At 45.1% G+C, this 18519-nt stretch overlaps 1 protein-coding gene across 1 annotated transcript; it reads right to left on the bottom strand.

Moving 5' to 3' along the window:
- Window positions 1-1673: 1673 nt before the first annotated feature.
- LOC131558944 (cholesterol 24-hydroxylase) lies at window positions 1674-14677 on the bottom strand. Its single transcript, XM_058807076.1, has 15 exons — window positions 14521-14677; window positions 12646-12723; window positions 12074-12155; window positions 11454-11527; window positions 10691-10777; window positions 9993-10131; window positions 9283-9393; window positions 8371-8527; window positions 7987-8049; window positions 6686-6758; window positions 6178-6262; window positions 4254-4364; window positions 3923-4011; window positions 2965-3031; window positions 1674-2167 (listed from the first exon to the last, which is right to left on the bottom strand). Exons 1-15 carry the CDS (start codon window positions 14646-14648, stop codon window positions 2006-2008), a joined length of 1506 nt encoding a protein of 501 aa, XP_058663059.1. The 5' UTR covers window positions 14649-14677; the 3' UTR covers window positions 1674-2005.
- Window positions 14678-18519: the final 3842 nt, after the last annotated feature.

Below are 18519 nucleotides of genomic sequence, written 5' to 3'. Positions count from 1 at the left end.
ACACTGCAGGGCATTTGCATGGCCCACAGGCCACCACCTTCTCCAGTATGAGGAGAGCCTGACCTAAGAGAGGAGCTGTGAAGGCTGAGGAGTGCTGCTGCTCTTGGGTGCATCAGCAAGGAGTGCTTGCCATCTGCTGGGAGGCAATCAGCCTGACAGGAGACACTCCTGGATGCAGGAAAAAGAGCAAGGCCTGGGCCCGTGGTCCTGTAAGAGCTGGATGGCATTTGGGCTTGCAGAGAGAGCAGGGAGAGTATCCTCTGAGGAGGGTAAGCACAAAGCAGTCAGGAAGCTCCAGTCTTGGGCATGTGAGGGCTCACAGAACTCACTGCAGAATTTTAACATGCCTACACCCCCCCGAGCCCTCCTTGGAGGTGCCTGACCTCACTGTAGAGGTGGCAGAAGGCACTTAGGTGTGTGTAACTAATGGATCTCAGCTAGTTCATTGGTAGCACTGAGCAGAGCCCTGGTGTGGTGGCATCTCACATTTCCACAGCACAATTTGCCAGGGTCTGTTGAGCTGTCTGTGTGCTGTCCATAGCATATGCCACTCCTGTCACAGCTTCCCCCCCACTCCCCACAGCCCCAAGATACTGCCCTGCCTTTGACACATTCCCAGGATTCAGACATTTGTTATGCCACCAGCACATCCAGCCTGCCTGGCATGGGACATCCTGCATCAGCTCCTGGGAACACATGTCCAGCTGAAGAGTCCTCAGCCTTCCCAATGAGCTTTCATTAATGTCTGGGAGGATATAATCAGATTTCCAGCACAAGGTCTTGAAGAGCTGGTATATTGATAGATGGATTAAACCTTCCCTTGCAATACAGGTACTGGTACCCCAGGTGAAAGTCAAGTTACCACACTGTGAGGTATTGATTGTAGCATCAACCTTCTGGACCTGTATCCCACTGCTGCACTGAATGAGATGGTGCACAACAGCAGCAAGGTCAGAAAAAGCTCTGAGATGTTGCCCTCCTGGTATGGAAACCACCACAGGAACCTGACAGTGTGCAGACTGTGTTCTTGCTCTTTTAATTCAGAAAGGTAAGAAACAAAAGTGGAAGCATCAAATGCCTTTAATTCTCTGTATGTCATGATAGAGGAGGTCCAACTCCTATTAGGTATGCACATTTCTGGAAGGCAGCATTTTCAAATGATAGCGTTTTTTCTCCCTAGCAGGGCCTGGCTGCAAGCCTACATGCAGTGTTCACAGATACATCTTCAGGCACATCTGCAGCACAAGGGGGTGCAGGACCTTCCTGTCTCTGGCTCAAATTGCAGACACATTTCTTCAGTGGCAACACCATTTTAAGCAGCATTTAGTTCAGGCACTTATTTGCAGCCCTCCTGTACCTGCTAGACCATCTGGTTTAACTGTTACTGTAGCTTTGTGGCAAAAAATATGGGGAAAATCCAGGTTAAAATAAACACAGCAAGACCTTCCTCACAAAGAAGAGTGTCTCAGAAGAATGAGCACCAGCTGTGTGGAGGGGTAGGAGGAAGCAGGATACTCCCTTTCCACAGTGTGGACTGGGAATCTATGCTTTTCATAATATCAAAAGAAAAGCAGAAGAGACTGAATAAAAATCAGGCAGTAGCACAAGGAAAAAGTAGTGGCCTCAGACTCTGATTTTTTGAGTTTTTTTTCAGATTGTTCCTATCAATTTAGAGCAGGGATAGAAAAATTGCTTTGACCAAGAGACTATCTCCAAACATCTCTTCCTCAATTCAGCCCATGTCTATGCTCTACTCTTTTCTGATATCATTGTGTGAGTAAGAAACTCCACAAACAAGGGCTTACTTAGACCATGTTGTGTTGGATACAAGCTTAGTGGAAACCATGAGCTAGGTTTTCTTCAGTAAATTATAAGGAAGTTTAGAAATAATTCAGTCTAGTAGTCCTCTAAATGGGTCTACAAAATCCAACCTTTGATTAGTGCCAAGATTTTCAAAATCAGAAGAACCACTACCAGCAACATGCCACGCTCCCTCCCTGAGCACTCATGCCTGGCAGCGTCTTGCAGAGCTCCTTGGCTTTAATTTACATATTACTCCATCTAGTGGCTTTAAGGTTCCAGCCTCGATGAGTCGAAAATTCTGTCCTGGCACCAGCTGTATTTCAAACCTCTGCAGCAGCTTTGCCATCACCACTTTTACTTCCATCTGTTAAGAAGAAAATAGAAGTCAGTGACAGCAAATACAGCTTAAAGTCAGTCTACTATCTTATACTGCTTTGTCAATACAGAGATTTGAAAGTTAAATGTTATTCTCTTAATGCAGCAGGTTGAGTTTGGGCAGGAAACCTGGGACTTCCTGGATTTGAAGACAACTGACAGGCACTAAGATCAGTCTTTCTGTTTCTGTGTTAAACCCATTTTGGCAGTCAGACTGCAAAACTAAAGCACTCTGAGCACTGGTGCTTAGATGAGCTCACAGCCCAGACCCAAAGCACTGGCCTCTGGCTGTCCTGAAACGCTCTCTGCCATGCTCACACACATTAAATTGTTCCTTCTGTCCATGTAGCCCCTTCCTCACCTTCTCTGTGCCAGTTCTGGCTTGTGTCCTCCTTCAGCTGATGTTTTACCTGCCTTGATTCTGGCAGTGGCAGCCATGAGATGATCCCCAAGACCCCCTGCACATCCCCTGTGTGCTTGACCTTGGCTGGCAAAGGAATGTTGACTGTGATTCCCATTAAGGGGTTTGGATTCAAGCAGGCTGGCCCAGGGCAGTTTGGAAGGAGTGCAGCCTGCTGCTCCTCCCTGCAGACACCTTGGATGTTTGCTCCTGGGGCAGCATTTGAGAGACATGCCTGTCATGGGCATGGGGGGAGATCCTCCCTCTGAGGAGAAGAGGGGCAGTGCACATCAGTGTGGCCTCTGGTGCCCACCCCCACCATGGTCAGCACACCCTGAGCTGGCCCTGTGCTTGCTAACCAAGTGTTGTTCCAGACCTCTACTCACCTGCGCAAACACCTGCCCGATGCAGGATCGGGGTCCCAGAGAGAATGGGAAATAGCAGTAATATGGCCTGCAAAGAAAAATGGTCAAAATTGTCACTCTGACAACTTGGTTGTAAAGAAACAAGCAAATATTTCATCACAGCAGCAAGGAAATGGTCTAAATATCCCCTCACCTATTGGACTTGTTAAAGCAGTCTCCAAATTAACTCTTTTTTGCTTCAGAGCAGCAATACAGCTCAGCAGCACATTTCCTTGTCATCTCTGTTAACTGCATGGCTCAGCTGCCAGAGCTGTTTTGATGCAAGCCTTATTTCAAAGCTGAATGTCAAGCACACTCTAGATGATCTTCAGCCTGTCATGAGGACATCACAATCTGCCCCGTTATTGCTCTTTTGGGCAGCTCTGAACCATGTGAGTGAGGGGGTGTTTGGTTTAGGAGACCAGACTAACTCTAGGTTGAAGGAAAACTCCTGACTCATGAAGTAGTTGGTGCTGATCTGTGCATCTGTTTAGTCACTTACTGGTTCCTTCTATTGCACTCCTGACCACTGACTAGACTTAGGCTGCCTGCCCACGTGGCTGAACAGCATCTTCTCTCCCTCAGGCCCTTCTCCCCTGTCTAATATGGAGACATTTCAAGCACCCTGGGACCAGGGCTGTCATGCATTAAATGCTTGCAATATACTAAGGCAAATATTCAACCTGGTTTGGGCCCAAAGCTTTGACCTCAATATAAACATTTAATAACAATAACATTGGTCTTTTTTTTTAAAGGCTACATGTGGTCTAAAGAATTCTTGAACTGTGCATTATTGCTCTCTATTTACATTTGGATGATTTTGTGTTAGTCGTACTGGAATGGAAAAATAGTTTTATTCTACTTTTCTTTCCCTTAAAATCTCTTCCTGTAATGGTTTGTTAATACATATTTAATAACATGGGAATAAAAAGAAGCTCACTTAGGTGCATCTTTGCTGAATCGCTCTGGATCAAAAGTAAGTGGATTCTTGAAAAACTTTTCCATCCTTCCCATCACATAAGTGTTGAGCTGCCAAGAAAGAGTTATTTTTATTAGTCAGGAGCAACACACTGGAAATGCCTCTTTGCTGTCAGAGGTATAACACCATAAATGCTTTCCACTCTCCAGTCCCAAATGAGAGTCTTAATCCATACCCCAGTTTTGGTCACAATTTTAGAGAAGCAAGTATAAATATGCCCAGGGAAGATTTTGGCCTTCTCATCCACATTAAGTGGGGCAGCTCCAAGCTGCTGCAGGTGGATGGGACTCACAAAGACCGTGGTGTTGGCAGGAATTTTGATGCCATTGATGACGTGCTCCTTCTCCAGCCTGCGGAGTGTCCCTGAGACGGGCGGGTACAGCCGCAGCGACTCCTTCAGAACCTGGGGCAGCAAAAAGCACAAGAGGTCAGTTAGTTATACACTGCAGGAAGCAGAAGTAAAATTAATTACCTCCCTGTGGCCTTTCACTTCTGCTAAATGGGAGATTTTGACTTTGGTCTATCTGCCTTGGACTCCTGTGGGCAAAATATATGGCTAAGTCAGCTCCTTCAGGCCAGGTTCTTTCTTACAGCTGGTAAAACAGAGAGAAAAAAACACAAAACTCAGAAGAGATCCTGGAACAGATCTAACACCTCAAGTCAGATGAACAACTAAGCAAAAAAGTATTAGGAAGCAAACTGAGAGGGAATATCTAAGAGTGAAGTCTCCTGCCCCTGATGAGCTGCTCTGGACACTGGCTGCCATGAGGGTGGGTGATGGTTCCCACCTCCTTCTCACTCTCAGCTCCCGCCTTTGTCTGTTTCTGCCTTTGCTTCTGCTGCTTGAGGGGCTGAGCCAGGTCAGAGCCCCAAAAGGACAAAAAACAACCTGGCAAAGGAAAATGAATAGGGAATGTTGAGAAAAAAATGGAACAAGACCACTTCTTTTGGTGTCAGTGAGCTGTAAGAATGGCTTATTTCATCAAAGTGAAACCTAATTAACAGTGCACATGAGCATCACACTGAAAATGCAATTAACAGTGTGCATGCACGAGTGGACTAATGGAAAAGAAACCTGGACAAAAGGATTCAGGATTGCCTGAACAACAGGAGAGGAGCCCCACAGTCTCTGATACTCCAGTGATGGACTGGCTCTGACCAAGGGTGACTGATTTTGATTGTACAGAACCAAGATTGTGCTGTTAAATAAACTGTCTGCTTTGAGGAGCTCTCATGTGATCTGTTTTAAAACTCAAAGGCTTAGATACCTCATCCTAATTGGAGTGGTATAATTGTGGTGGCATTTGGAGAAGCCTAAGGAAGCCTGCTGATTTCTGTAATCACACAGAATTGCCTTTTCCTGATGAGAAATAGACCTATGAAATCTATCTGCTATCCATGCATGGTAATCTGTGGGATGGGATATGCCACATGGTAAAACACTGTTGCTCACCTCAGCGGGGCAGTTTAAAACAAAAAGGATCATGGTGGACTACTAAAATCACAGGGCAATTTATGCAGAACAGCTGCCAGGACTGTGATTCAGCCTCTCCTGAGGGCTACTGGTGTCCCCCATGTTGTGAAGAAAGGAAATGCAACACAAACACTGGCTAATAGCCAACCCTGGCTTTGCAGTTCATTACCAACCAGCCCTTCTATACACAAGACCTCTTTTAGGACCAAACTCTTTCCCCCACTACCCCCAAGTGACTGAAGAGCGTTTCAAGATTGAATAATGAAAAATTGACATTAGAAAACCCAGCCATTATTTTTGGCTATCCTCAAATCCCACTTTATTGCATATGGTGAGATCATAGCTGGAAATGCTTTAACAATAATCAAACAAAAATGGAGCAGTGAATAAGGAAAGTGTGTGGGGTTCACACACAGGTTGGGCTCAAATTTGCACACCTTTCTTAAAATTACTACAAGTTATTGTTTCACCTTAAACAGATAGGGATTATGCAACTCTAGTCTAGCTTCCAGACTGGTAATAATTAAGGAAAGCAGTGAAGGAATCTGTAAATTTGAGGAGCATCTTCCCAATAAGTCTGGGCTGCTGCAAATGTGTCAGGCTACCTGCTGGCTGACTCTCTGGGGACAAACACTATCAGGATAAAATATTAGCATAGTTTTTAAAATTTTAGAAGTGTGGGGACATGTCAGAGGTGCTACCAAACAGCTCTGCCTGGTACCTTACCTCACTCCTACAGTACCTGGGATAAGTAGGTGAGCTTGCCAAGGTCCTCATAGTCAACGTCTCTCTTGGCACCAAGAACCTCATCCACTTCAGCCTGAGCCCTGCAGGTCAGTTAAAACCTGTGAGATGCAGATGCCTGTTTCTTGCTAGGCAAGTTGATAAACCACATTATTTTATATTCCAGACACTGAGTTGGACTTGAACACCCATCCTCAGGCAAAATGCCAACCAATTCCCATCCAGGCTTCCTGAACTTGTACCTCATATCAGGATGAGGCAATGTGCATACAAGGCAGCTGAATCAGGGGGCATTTGGGACCTGGCATGTATAAAGGCTTTGAAAAAAATCACCTAGGTGAAATTGAAATAATCCATTGTACCATTTTGGATATTATGGTACTAGGAAACTGTTTATTTTGGAAGGGAGGCTAGAATTTAACGATCCTATCTTTTTAATAACCTTTACAATTAAGTTCACCTTGCAATTAACATCTAGCTGGATCTGAAAATTGGAGCACACATACCTTTCCAGTATTTCAGGATGCTGGCCCAGTGCCATTACTGTAAATGTCATCTGATTGGCACTGGTTTCATGACCTAATGATAACAAAAACCAGTTTAAAAGTTAGTATGAAATACTGACATGATACAAAGGTGGTCTACAAGGTGATTGTGAATAGGAAGTTTTAAACATCAAACCCCAAATGTTTTATTTTAAATATGCTAGAAAATAAAGGAAATAATAAAAGGCATGTAAAGTCTACATAAAGAGCTTTCAACAATGACAAGAAAAGGACATAGCTGGCAAAGATATGACCCATCATGCCTAAGCAAAGCTGCACTGGTTGCATGCAGCACCTACTGGTCATGAGCTCTCTAAGAGGAGGGCCAGTGAGGTCCAAGATTTGCCTTGTCATATAATGGGACACAGTTCTGCCAAAAAGGAAGGATTTACTGATTTTGAGGGAAAACAGAGCTTCTTATCATCTTTCTTTGAAAGGTCTGCTTTACATGTTAGGATGACCCTGCTTGAGCAGGGAGTTTGGACCAGAAGACCCCTTCCAACCTTACCCACTTTGTGACTCTCTGATGTGGACACTTTTCCCTTTTTTTTCATGGATAGACATATGTACTATTTTTAAGCATTACAGAAAACAGACTCCTGCAAAGATGTCTGCTGCAATAACATCTTTCTTGCTAAAGAACAACATTTTGACCACACCTTCTTATGAACCTAACTCATCTTGATCTGCAAAATCTGCAAAAAAACCCCAACTATCTCATATAATTACTCAGCCCATACATTTTCTGATTGGCTTGACAGTGCCTTCTTCTACTTGGGCATGAATGGCATTTAATCATGTGGATGAGGTGATGCAAAGACACAATGAATATGTAAAAGATGTTTTTGGTGAGGTTTAGTGAGATCTGGGTAGTTTAGTGGGATCTGGGTGGAAGGGCCAGAACCCATAAGGAATAGCCTTGCACCCCAGTGGGCAGTGGAAAGGCAGAGGCTGGAACACAGGGTGGGAAGCCAGTGGTTGGAAAGCAGCAACCTGGCATTATTTGCTGTGTTGGTATCACTGAAATAAGACAATATATCATTTGCCTGTTAAATTAAGAATTCTCTTCAGCCCTCACCCAGCTGGTTCTATGCCAGTGTAATACTTGGTCTGCCAACAAGAGACTCCTGGTTGCAGCACCATCACATGGAATGATGATGTTAATTATGATTAAGAAGGATGTTAATCTTAATCTTGTAGTCAGCTCAAGAATGAGCACAGCTTCCCACATGACATACCCAAGCATTAAAATAGCTACCAACCTGCAACAAAGAAAGTAATAAAGTTATCCAGAATGTTTTCGTCATCTCTAGTCTCCTCCAGAGCTGTTAAGATAGAAAAACAAATGAAATCAGAAAATGCCCCTGTGCCCCAGCTGGACCAGCCAGAATGCTCTGCCCTGTTGGGCACATATTGGCTGACGTGGCATCAAGAGAGGATGCTGAGTGGGCATTTCAGTGGTGACTCATGACCAGTACTTGATCCAAAACAAAGACACAGGGAATTTTCAAAGCAATTCTCACTCTCTTCAGTGTGAAAACAACTTTAAAGGAAGATCCAAGTTTAGATCTCCTAAACAATCCTCCCTGAATTTCACAGCAAAACATACCACAGAGAAATTCACTCAAACAGTGACAGCATCTTACCATCTCCTTTCAGTATCTGTGTAAGAATATCCATTGAGGCTTCTTTCCCATTCTGGATGGCTTCTCTCCTCTGGTCAATGCACTGCTTCCCCACACGTCTCAACAGCCTCACACTCTCCCTGGTCTCCTTTAGCATCTTCTGCTTTCCTGGCATGAACTGAATACAGAATTTCTTTTGTCATTTGATTCCTTTTGCTGGTAAAAAATTCATGTCAGTGTTATTTTACATGTGAGCACCTTGTTTTGCACTAAATGACACTTGTCTCAGAAACATTTTCTCTCCTTGCAACAAACTGAATGCCTGGGGGATAAAGAGTTTGGGCTGAAATAGGAAATATTTCAATCTGTGCATGCTGATGTCATGTCTTGTCAGAGTCAGAGCTGATGTTTTGGGCACTGTGAGCAAAATTCATCACCTCTCAAACTGCAGCATGCAATGCAGAATCTCACCCCTGGTCTCAAAAAGGAAAACAGGAGCTCTAAAAGCCTGAATTGCAGCTTTCATGAGACACTGGAATAATTCCTTACTTAAATATTTCATATGACATCCATCATGTCCTAGCAGATGAATTTGGTAGATGAATTTGGGTTGAAAATATAATTTTTTCACAGCAAGAGTGCTCTTCCACCCTGAGTGAAGGCTGCCATCCTTCATGGACAAATGGCAAAAATCTGAATTTGTAATGGGTACAAGAGCATAAAACCATATCAGAAGGAGACACATGCAGGGGGGGAACAAAATTAATTTCTGAGTTTTTTAAAGCGATAATGAATTTTATCTTGATGCCCATTGGAGGGAAAGCTCTACAGAGGGCTGTTTTCCTGACATATATGGACCTTGCACAGCTCCATGAACTCAAGGAGGAGCAGCTGAACGAGAGGAGAGGGGACTGAAGTGAGGGGAGTACAGACCCTTATGAAGGGGTCGCGTGCCTTGTTCAGTCCCTCCATGATCTTAGTCACAGCGTTGGGTAAAGGTGTCTGATCATCACTCAGGGCATTCAATTCCAGGCCAAAGGCTGCCTGAAAAGCAGGAGAGAAAAAGGCAACTTGCTGAGGTGGGGGTGAAAGAGCAGGATGACCTCACAGCACTGCCTTTACCCCTAAAAATATCTCAGTTAAATATCAGGCTGGATCCTACCTTGCAGGAAGCTGTGAGGGGCAGCCAATATCAACATTATGTTTCCTCCTTATTTGAGTGGATTAATAATTTACCACTATTCTCCATTCATCCCAAATTGGCTTGCATTGAAAGGGAAAAGGCAGCATAAGGCAGCCTTCCTGCTGACATGCAATGGCAATAATACAACCTTCCAAGCATGGAAGAGCCCTGGTGTGTCCCTTTTGGCTTGGAGGGGTAGGAGGCATGAGGCTGAAAGGACTTTTGCAAAGGGTCTCCATCCTGCAGGCCACACCTAGACTATGCAAACCCTTCCCTACCTGCCCTTTCCCATGGCTCAGCCTGAATGGAAGTGGCACTATTAGTCCTGCAGGTCTTCTGGCACTGCTGGGTAAAGGTCTTTCTGCCTGCCTCCAGCTCCTGATCCCATCCTGCTGCTGGTAGGCGTCACTTCCATCCCTTCCTGCCAGTTGAGAGGAAACAAGAAAGGGACAGCTGGTACCTTTCCAATGACATCCATAGTCACCCGGCTCATCATCGACAGCATGCTAAACTCTGTTTTTCCATCTGCCTTTTTCTCCAGCTTCTTCATCAGCTCCTCTGCTTTTTCATTAAAAGTTTCCATCAGACCAATCAGGTAGCTGAACAATCAATAAAGATGAGTAATGGGGGCTCTGATCTTTGCTCAGTCAAAATAACCTTTGTTATTTTCCATAGAAAGTGGTAAAGCTTTTTAAAATTTATAATTAATTTGCCTTAATACATTAAAAAGCAAGCTTATGGAATGAGCTACATTCTTCTTACATCAGTCCTGCTCTGCCCTGCCATGTAATTAACATGTGTCATGGCAAAGGGCCTGTGCCCTTTGCAGATGGACTTTATCCCTATACACAATGCATCAAACCAGACCAACCCTCTGCCTTCTCTTTTCCATCAGGATAAGGCAGCCATAACCATACTCCAGGATACACAACCCTGGGGCCTTTCTGCCTTTGCTGTGTTCATAGGGGTGTCACTGCTCTGTGGGAAGTCTGGTCAAATTATACTTAGCATGGGAATGGAGTGCTGGATTCTATGTTAAATATGATTTTGTCACTGAATGTTGGGGTCTTTTTCATCCAAATATCAAATAATGACAGGGAGGGGCATGACAATCCAGTAGAAGTACCAGCTGGAAGGTCCCAGCAGTATTTGCCTTACCTTCGGCTGAAGGCTGGATCCATTATCCTCCGCTGCTTGTGCCAGTGCTCATGGTTACAAACAGTTACCAAGCTATTCCCTAGAAACCTAGCACACAGGAAAACAAGGAAATGAACAGGTTTGTGCAAGGGAGCCTGCTGAACCCCATGTAGTCACAAATGTAAGTCTTTCACATCTACTTTCTTTTATTTTTCCATGTGTAGGGAGCACCTTTGAGTATGCAACCATTGCATCACTGTGGATGACAACCGAACCACAGATTTTTTCTCCAGGTAGGTGTGGACTGCTGAGTCCAATAAGATGCTGGTTCATTACAACTGTTATGTAAATAATAAATATTATAACTGAATTATTTTATTTTTAAAAGCTTCAGGCTAACAAAGAAATATTCCCTTTTTTTTGGAATTGAATTTAGAAGTTGCAAATTTCCACACCTTATGGAGTGCTCTAAAATCAGTGCTCTAAAATCTGAGAACTTTGATGACGGTCTTGAGCAGACTGCTCTGAGACTAACTGGACATCCCCAGGGGGAAAAAGGATACATGATCAAGGTAAAACAAAGTCCAACATATCATCCTCCCTGACTGGGAAGACATTTGACTTGACATATAGTTTAATAGTTACATGCTGCTTACGTGTGTCTGGAATCAGAAATTAATCCCCACATTAAGGTAAATGGTCTGAGTCAAAATGACATTCCTTGGATATTATTAATCTTGCACTTATTTCCAGATCACAGTGGCTACAGATGGGTTTTGCCTACCTCTCACCAAACAGGCTGAAGAGACTACCATACACCGTTGGATCCTTTGGGTACTGTGGTGACATCAAGAACTCCTAAAATCAAACCTGAGGTCAGTGAGTACTGTGTACAATCTGTTTCCAAACAAAATACAAAATTTCACTCATACATATCTACTCTCCTCTTCTGCAGCTATAGTCTGAAGACTAGATGAATTATTTGGTGTGCCCTGATTCCCCAGTTCCTGTGCTGCTAGATTGCTTTGCATCCCTCTAGCACTTTTTTGCCCAATGACCTGAAATTTCACTCTGTTGTAATTGCAAAGATTTAGAGAAAGAAGTTTGGTTTCTTGTGCCCCATTCATTTGAGATACTAAGGTCTTGCAGACAGCCTGCTTTTCACAAATAGAAAATGTTTGCTATATGTTATGTGCTGTTTAAATAAAAGTTACAAAATAAATTAACTGATCAAGGAAAAAAAAAAATCAGGGCAGCCTGGAGAGCAAAGCACTTCATTCTCCTAACCCAGCCAGAGCCAAGCACAGATTGACTGCTCTGTGCTGCTCTGATCATCAGGCACCAGCTCTCCTGTTGAGGAGGGATGGGCCTATCCCCACCATTGATTTGGCTTTATTTCAGTACCTTCACTCCTTCAGGACACACAACCAATACTGAGATTCTGTGAAAGGCATTAATTCGTACAACAGGTCCATATTTCTCTGCCCTGTAAGATGAAAACATTTAAAAAAAGAGAATTATGGTACAAACTACCAACACGTAACAGCTCAGACCTAATAACCTTGAAGGACCAGAGCACATTGCAGTGGGAACTACTGCAGTCCCCTGCCAATAAAGCCATTAAGAGAGAATCACAGGACAGAATAATCAAAGTTGGAAGAGTCCTTCAAGATCCAACCATCAACCCATCACCACCATAATCACCCCTAAACCATATCCTCAAGTGCCACATCCAGAAGCCTCTTGAACATTTTCATGAAGTTACTCCACCACTATCCTTATTACAGTGGCTAACCATTCTTCCAGTGAAAAAGTTTTTTCTAATATCTAATCTTATCTGAAAGGTTCATGCTCTCTCTCTGGCTCCTTTCCCAACCTTCTCACTGATGTAATTCTGTAAGGGTCTTTGTGCCTTGATTTCTCCATATGTGCTACAGGACTACCCCATTCAATGTTATTGATGTGCCTCAACTTACCACTGCAGCAAGACATCTGGTGTGAACTCCTGTTTCCTCACCATTCTCCATATGATTGGCAGGTGTCCAAATAAAAAGCTGCAGAATATGAAGGTTAAGAGTGTCATGAGGATGCCAGCATAGGGATTTGTATGGATTGCAAGCCTGGTTGCTCAGTGAGTGTTGCTCATGTTTTTCTTGAAAGGGAAGATGAAACTAACTCTGAGCTGTGCCAATGCCCAGCCCTCACCAAGCTGGTGAACTGGGCACCACAGACAGGCTGGGGCTCACATGCAGCCAGGGAGAGCAGCACAGAGATGTGCTTTTTCTTATGCTGTATTGTAGGAGATATTTGGGTCTGGATGGGATCCCCCATGAACTGCTTTGCTCTTTGCCTGAGTGAATCTTGACTGCAGCTGTTACATTGCTGTACATGAAAGAGAGATTTGCATTAAATGCTCCTTAATACATGCTTATCCCTGCTAAGTGTAACTTCCTTTCTGTCAGTGGATTTCTGTCAAGAGAAATTAGAAACCATCTCCTTCTGTCCCAAACTGCATAATTTCAAATACTGAGGAGGATAATTACTGGTTAATATTGAAATTGAAGAAACTAATAAAAACTGTTAACTCTTCAAATATAGCTGCATTAAAAACTTAGAGATGAATTCCTTCTTTTAACTGTGAATAGTGAATTCCCACTGGCTTTGCATAAATCTGAGGGAAGATTTGGCCAAGCTCCTCTCTAAATGAAGCAAGCTGCACTCAAGATCTGTTTTCCATTTGAGAGACAGAGAGCCATGTTATCATCCTTTTCAGTATAAATAAGCTATGGGGAAAAACAGGCTCTTATTTTATTACTGTTGGAACTGGGAGGCACTTAAAATAACAAGAACTCTACAAAGTTACTCAACATCTACAGAAACTTTTCATCCTCCACTTGTTTGACTCTTCCTTTGTAATAGTATCCCAAAAAGATGTGAAAGCCTGAAACACAACACAGCTTCCTTTGTTAGCTCTGGAAACTGCTCTATCTGCAACACAGGAAACAGGGTCCAAACAAGGTCCTCTGGTGTGCCGTCACACCACGGTGTTACTTCACAGCTCAAAATGAACCCAAGGACGAGCAGGTTCAGGTATGACAAGATCATCCTCTCTCTACTCTTGGTGTCTGACCCTGATTACACAAGCAGGCTGAAGCCTGGAGGCGGGCAGGAGAGTGCTGGTGTCCCTGTAAGGCTGTGTATGAGTGCTGGTGTCCCTTCCTGTGGCCTCTTAGGGAGGGCATGTGCACCCACAGGTGAGGTTAAGTGGGGAGCTCACACACTCCTGCACGAGCTATGACTCCTTGTGACAGCTCTGCCACTGCCTTGCTGGCAGCGTTCTCATCACCCCTTATCACTTAAGACATCTTTATTTATTTTTGGCAGAAGCTAAACACCCGGCTTATGAAGGAGGGCACGGAAGGCGCCTGCTGGAGTTAGTGTCAGCGTGCCTCCAGGCGCAGTGAGGGCCGGGGGCGGTGCGGTCCCTCCTGCGCGGCTGACGCCGCTGTCAGGGCCCGCTGCAGGGTCAGGAGCAATGGCGCAGCTCCTGCGGGCGGCTCTGAAGCGCCCCTCAGTGCCGCTATAGCCGCTCGGGCCATGTAAGTCAGGACGCGCAGCCGCGGCCGGGCAGGCCGTGCTGCTGATCAGGCTGCGGGATCGCAGCGATGCCCGGGGAGCGGGCGCCCACCAGCGCTGTGCCCAACCTGCGTGACTCCTCGCCCTTGCCCGGCCCTCGCACGGACAGCGGCCGGAGGGCCGATTCCTGCTCTGAGGCCGCCTCACGGCTCGGGCCTGGCAGCGGAGCCCCCGAGCCTGCCCGCCGCCGCCGCGCCTGCCCGGCCGGCCCTTACCTCTCCCGCGGCGCGCCGGGGATGTAGTCGTACTTGGCGTGGATGTACTGCACGTAGCAGCAGTACAGCACGAAAGCCAGGAGGGCCAGCGCCAGCAGGAGCCCCACCGCCGCCCCCAGCACCTCCATCCCCGCCGACTGACAGCGTCTCCCGCCGCCCGAGGAGCAAAGGGCGGGCGGGCCGAGCCAGGCCCCGGGGCGGGCGGGGACGGCCCCAGTTAAAGAGCCCGGCGGCGGCGGCTGCGGCGGCGGCCTGCGCGGTGCTGTAAAACACAGGCACACGGTGTCTGTGTGTGTCTGTGTGTATGTCTGTCTGTATGTATGTCTGTCTGTGTGTCTGTGGGTGTGTGTGTGGGGTGTGGGTATAGATGTAGATGTGCGGGAGTGTGGAAGACAAGAAGATGCTCACAGGACTGGAGCACTTTTCCGATGAAGACAGGCTGAGACAGTCAGAGCTGTTCAGCCCATAGAATAAGAAGGTTCTGGAGAGACCTTATTGCTGGGGCTGCAAAAGAGCTTGTCACAAGTGCATGACAAGGGGGAATGTCCTTGAACTTAAAGAAGGTAGATCTAGATTAGATATTAGGAATAAATTCTTTACTATGAGAGTAGTGAGGCACTGGAACAGGTTGTCCAGAGGAGTTGTGGATGCCACATCCCTGGAAGTCTTCAAGACTGGGGTTTTTTTCCCTGTTAAGGCTGTGGTTTTAAAACTGCCTGTTTTCAGAAAAAAGCTACCATTCCTTCCCACTGGTCAGACAGTGCATATAATGATAACACACTATGAGTATCCATCACTAGGAAAGATTTCACCCAGACAAAGTTTAAACACTAAAGCTGATGTTTAAAGCTAGCTGATGAAACCATGGTTTTAAAGACATTCAGTGAACTTCCTCATGAAACATTGATTTTCGGAGTGTCATCAATGTTTTTTCAGCATACTTCAAGAATAGATCATAACTATGTGTAAGTTGTTGTTTCATTTGGAATCAGTCTCAGAATAATTCCTGTGAAAAAGACCCGCTTGTACCTTGTTTGTGAGCAGCTAACTGGGAGGTGATAAAATATTTTGTATTTTATACATTTTTACGGGAAAGAGAGGATATGTGATACAGTTCTAATCCCTGAGTAAATCAGGTATGCTCTCACAATCTCAGGCAAATATAATTATCCTGATAACTCCCCCTAAGTATTCAGCCTGGAAAGAATAAGAAATTATCTTATTTTTCGTGCTTTAAAGATGACCTTCAATAAAAGCTTTTGTTTGTGTTCCAACAAACTTTAATATAACCCTTTGTTTGCATTCTAACGTGTTTCTATACCCTCGAGTGAAGGACGCGATCCCAAGACACTCCTGTGTTTGCGATTTGCCCGGCAGCCACACGCTGGGCTGAGCTGGGCTGAGCTGGGCTGGACTGGGCTGGGCCGAGCTGAGCCTCCCCGCGTGTCCCCGTGCTGCTGGGGACTGAACTGCCACCGCGTGGACATTCTGCCAACCTGCACATTCCCGGGAAAAGGCGAGGAGCGAGAGAGATCTGGGAGCCGACCACAAGCAGAGAGAACTGGGAACTCTTAGGTGAAGTTCCAAGGCGAATTTGAAAAGCTGGTGAGACATAGGGCTGGTCCGAACTCCTGCTCTCTTTTGCTTGGCGTTGCATGGCTGTCTAGGTTTGAAAACATTCTGTTCTCTCTCTGAAGGTGCAGCAGTGTTTAAGTTGGAAGTGAGAACAGCAAGAAGGCAGAGCATAGGCAGCTCTTGTGCTGGGAAATGCCTTCAGGAGCACACAAATAGCCAGAGGGCTGGGCATCCTGGTCACTCAGAGTTTACCATGCCAGATGTGGACAGGAAAACTCTAATAACAAGCTAATAATGATAATAATGATAAATTAGCTGATCTAAAATCAGACCTCTAGCCACAGACTGATATAGCTGGATATAGGAATCAAAACAAAGTCTGTAGTGGGTTAGGTGTTACTTACCAGCATTGCCAAATACAGCCCTTTGCAGTGATTTTCACCCTGAGTCAGTTGTCCCCCAGCCCTTATACACTGAGGTCCTGATCATTCTCAGTCAATAAAAATTTCCAGCATGGAGTGGACAAGTGAATGGCAAGATGTTAGTAACAACAGGCACAGTCTAAGAGTTTAGTGATTGCCAACAGCTAATGCCCCTGAGGAACAAACTACTTGATATGATACTTGTACAACTGACTGAATGCAACAGCCTTTTTTTTTTTTTTTTTTTGGTTAAAAATAGCATCCCTATTTACCACATTATTGCAGAGGAATGATTGCCATTTCCATCATAGCTGCTTTTCTGACAATGTTGAAACATTGCTCGAGGCAGCTCTATATCTACACCTGTGCCCCAGACATGGGAGCCTTGGGAAAGTCATGTACGAGGCAGCAAGGTATGAACACACATCAAATGTTCCATGTTTTGTTGGTTTGCAGAGGGAAAAAACCTATGTTTTCTTAAAGCTTAAATTTGGAGCACAGTTAGTAGTTATGAAAAGACGTGTAAGCATCTTTTGATATAGAAAAATGTGTGTTTATGTCTGAAAGTATCTAAGGGGGCCAATGCACCTCACATGCCACACTGACCTTTAGAGAGGACTATTGGCATGTTTCCAATAAACAATCAGACTTGGATATTGACACTTGTGACTGTTTTTCTCCTCTGTGCTTCTGAATTTCTGTGTTGACCACACCCAAGCAGTGACAGGCTGAGCTCTCCTACAGAGGGATGGATTTGTGCTGGGGACTGTCCCCCCCCCACAGCTGCATCAATGCTAATTTGTGAAAGGTGCAGGCTGAGCTGGGCACAGCCCTGGGAGTGGTTTGCTGAGTCTGGGCCCTGGGGCAGGGCAGGCATTCAGGAGCTGCTGTTCCCCCTTGGCCATCATAAAGCCCAACACAAAGGTTTTACTGGTGAGAGGCTGACAGGGGAGATAAAGGCAAGACAAACATGATGGCAGCACGATGGCAGCACGGGAAGCTGGGGCCCCAGGCTCACCTTTGCACCCTGTGCCAGTGTCACCCACAGTGCCACCACTGAGCTTTCTGAACTTGAGCCATGTCTTTGGTACAATTTCAATGTCAATGGATTTCTCTGTGCTTATTTAATGTGATACATGCGCCTCATGCTGTTCATACCCTGCAGCCTGATCCGGGCAAAGCCAAAACTCCCCTGACATGGAGGATATCTTCATGGTGTGCTCCAGCCAGGGCTCAGCTCCAGAAAGGTTTTGCCAGCATTTGCCAGCATTTGCCTGATACAACACCCTACCTATTTCACTATCCCTCCACTGCTTGAGCAGCAAGCTCTAAATATTATCCTAGATATGTTGGGAAGATTTATCTATTGGATTTCTTGGAAAGAGCATGGTTAAGTTCAAATGAACATAATGTCAATACTGCAGACTGCAACACAGCGTGTCAGTGAGTGCTAAGGCTGGATGCTGGGTACCACAAGGATGCAAGTGAAAAATCCTGAGCTCTGGGCAGAGCTACTCTGCCTTGGAGGTAGAGAAAACGACATTGAAAGGTTGAGTTTACACTGTTCTCTTAGAGATATGCTGGGTTCTCTGTGTGATGCAGGTGCTAACTTAAGGAAAGATATGTAAGGAAAAATGCAGGTGCTCCAGTCTCAGTCACAGAGTTGAATCAGGAGTCAAGGCAATAAATGATATTGCTACTAGACAAAACTTTGGGACTGCCACATGAGGAAGTGTGGTTGCACTGTGGGCTAGTTTAAGATTTATCCTGAATTAGCATCCAGGAAGTACACTGTCATGTTCATGCTTACTTGGTGTGAAATCCTGCTATATAAAAATGATATCACTAAGAATCCTATTAAACAACAGATGAGATAGCAGGTATTTAAATGCATGTGTACTTATGTGCTTTAAATAGTACAGGCTCATCATTTAAATACCAGTGAACTAGACTGACAGACACCAGGAGTTAGAACAGATATATTTTAAGCTTGGAAGGGACC

Source organism: Ammospiza caudacuta, chromosome 6 (assembly GCF_027887145.1).
Source record: "Ammospiza caudacuta isolate bAmmCau1 chromosome 6, bAmmCau1.pri, whole genome shotgun sequence".
NCBI classification, from domain to species: Eukaryota; Metazoa; Chordata; class Aves; order Passeriformes; family Passerellidae; genus Ammospiza; species Ammospiza caudacuta.
This window is presented reverse-complemented; position numbering and strand designations above follow the sequence as displayed.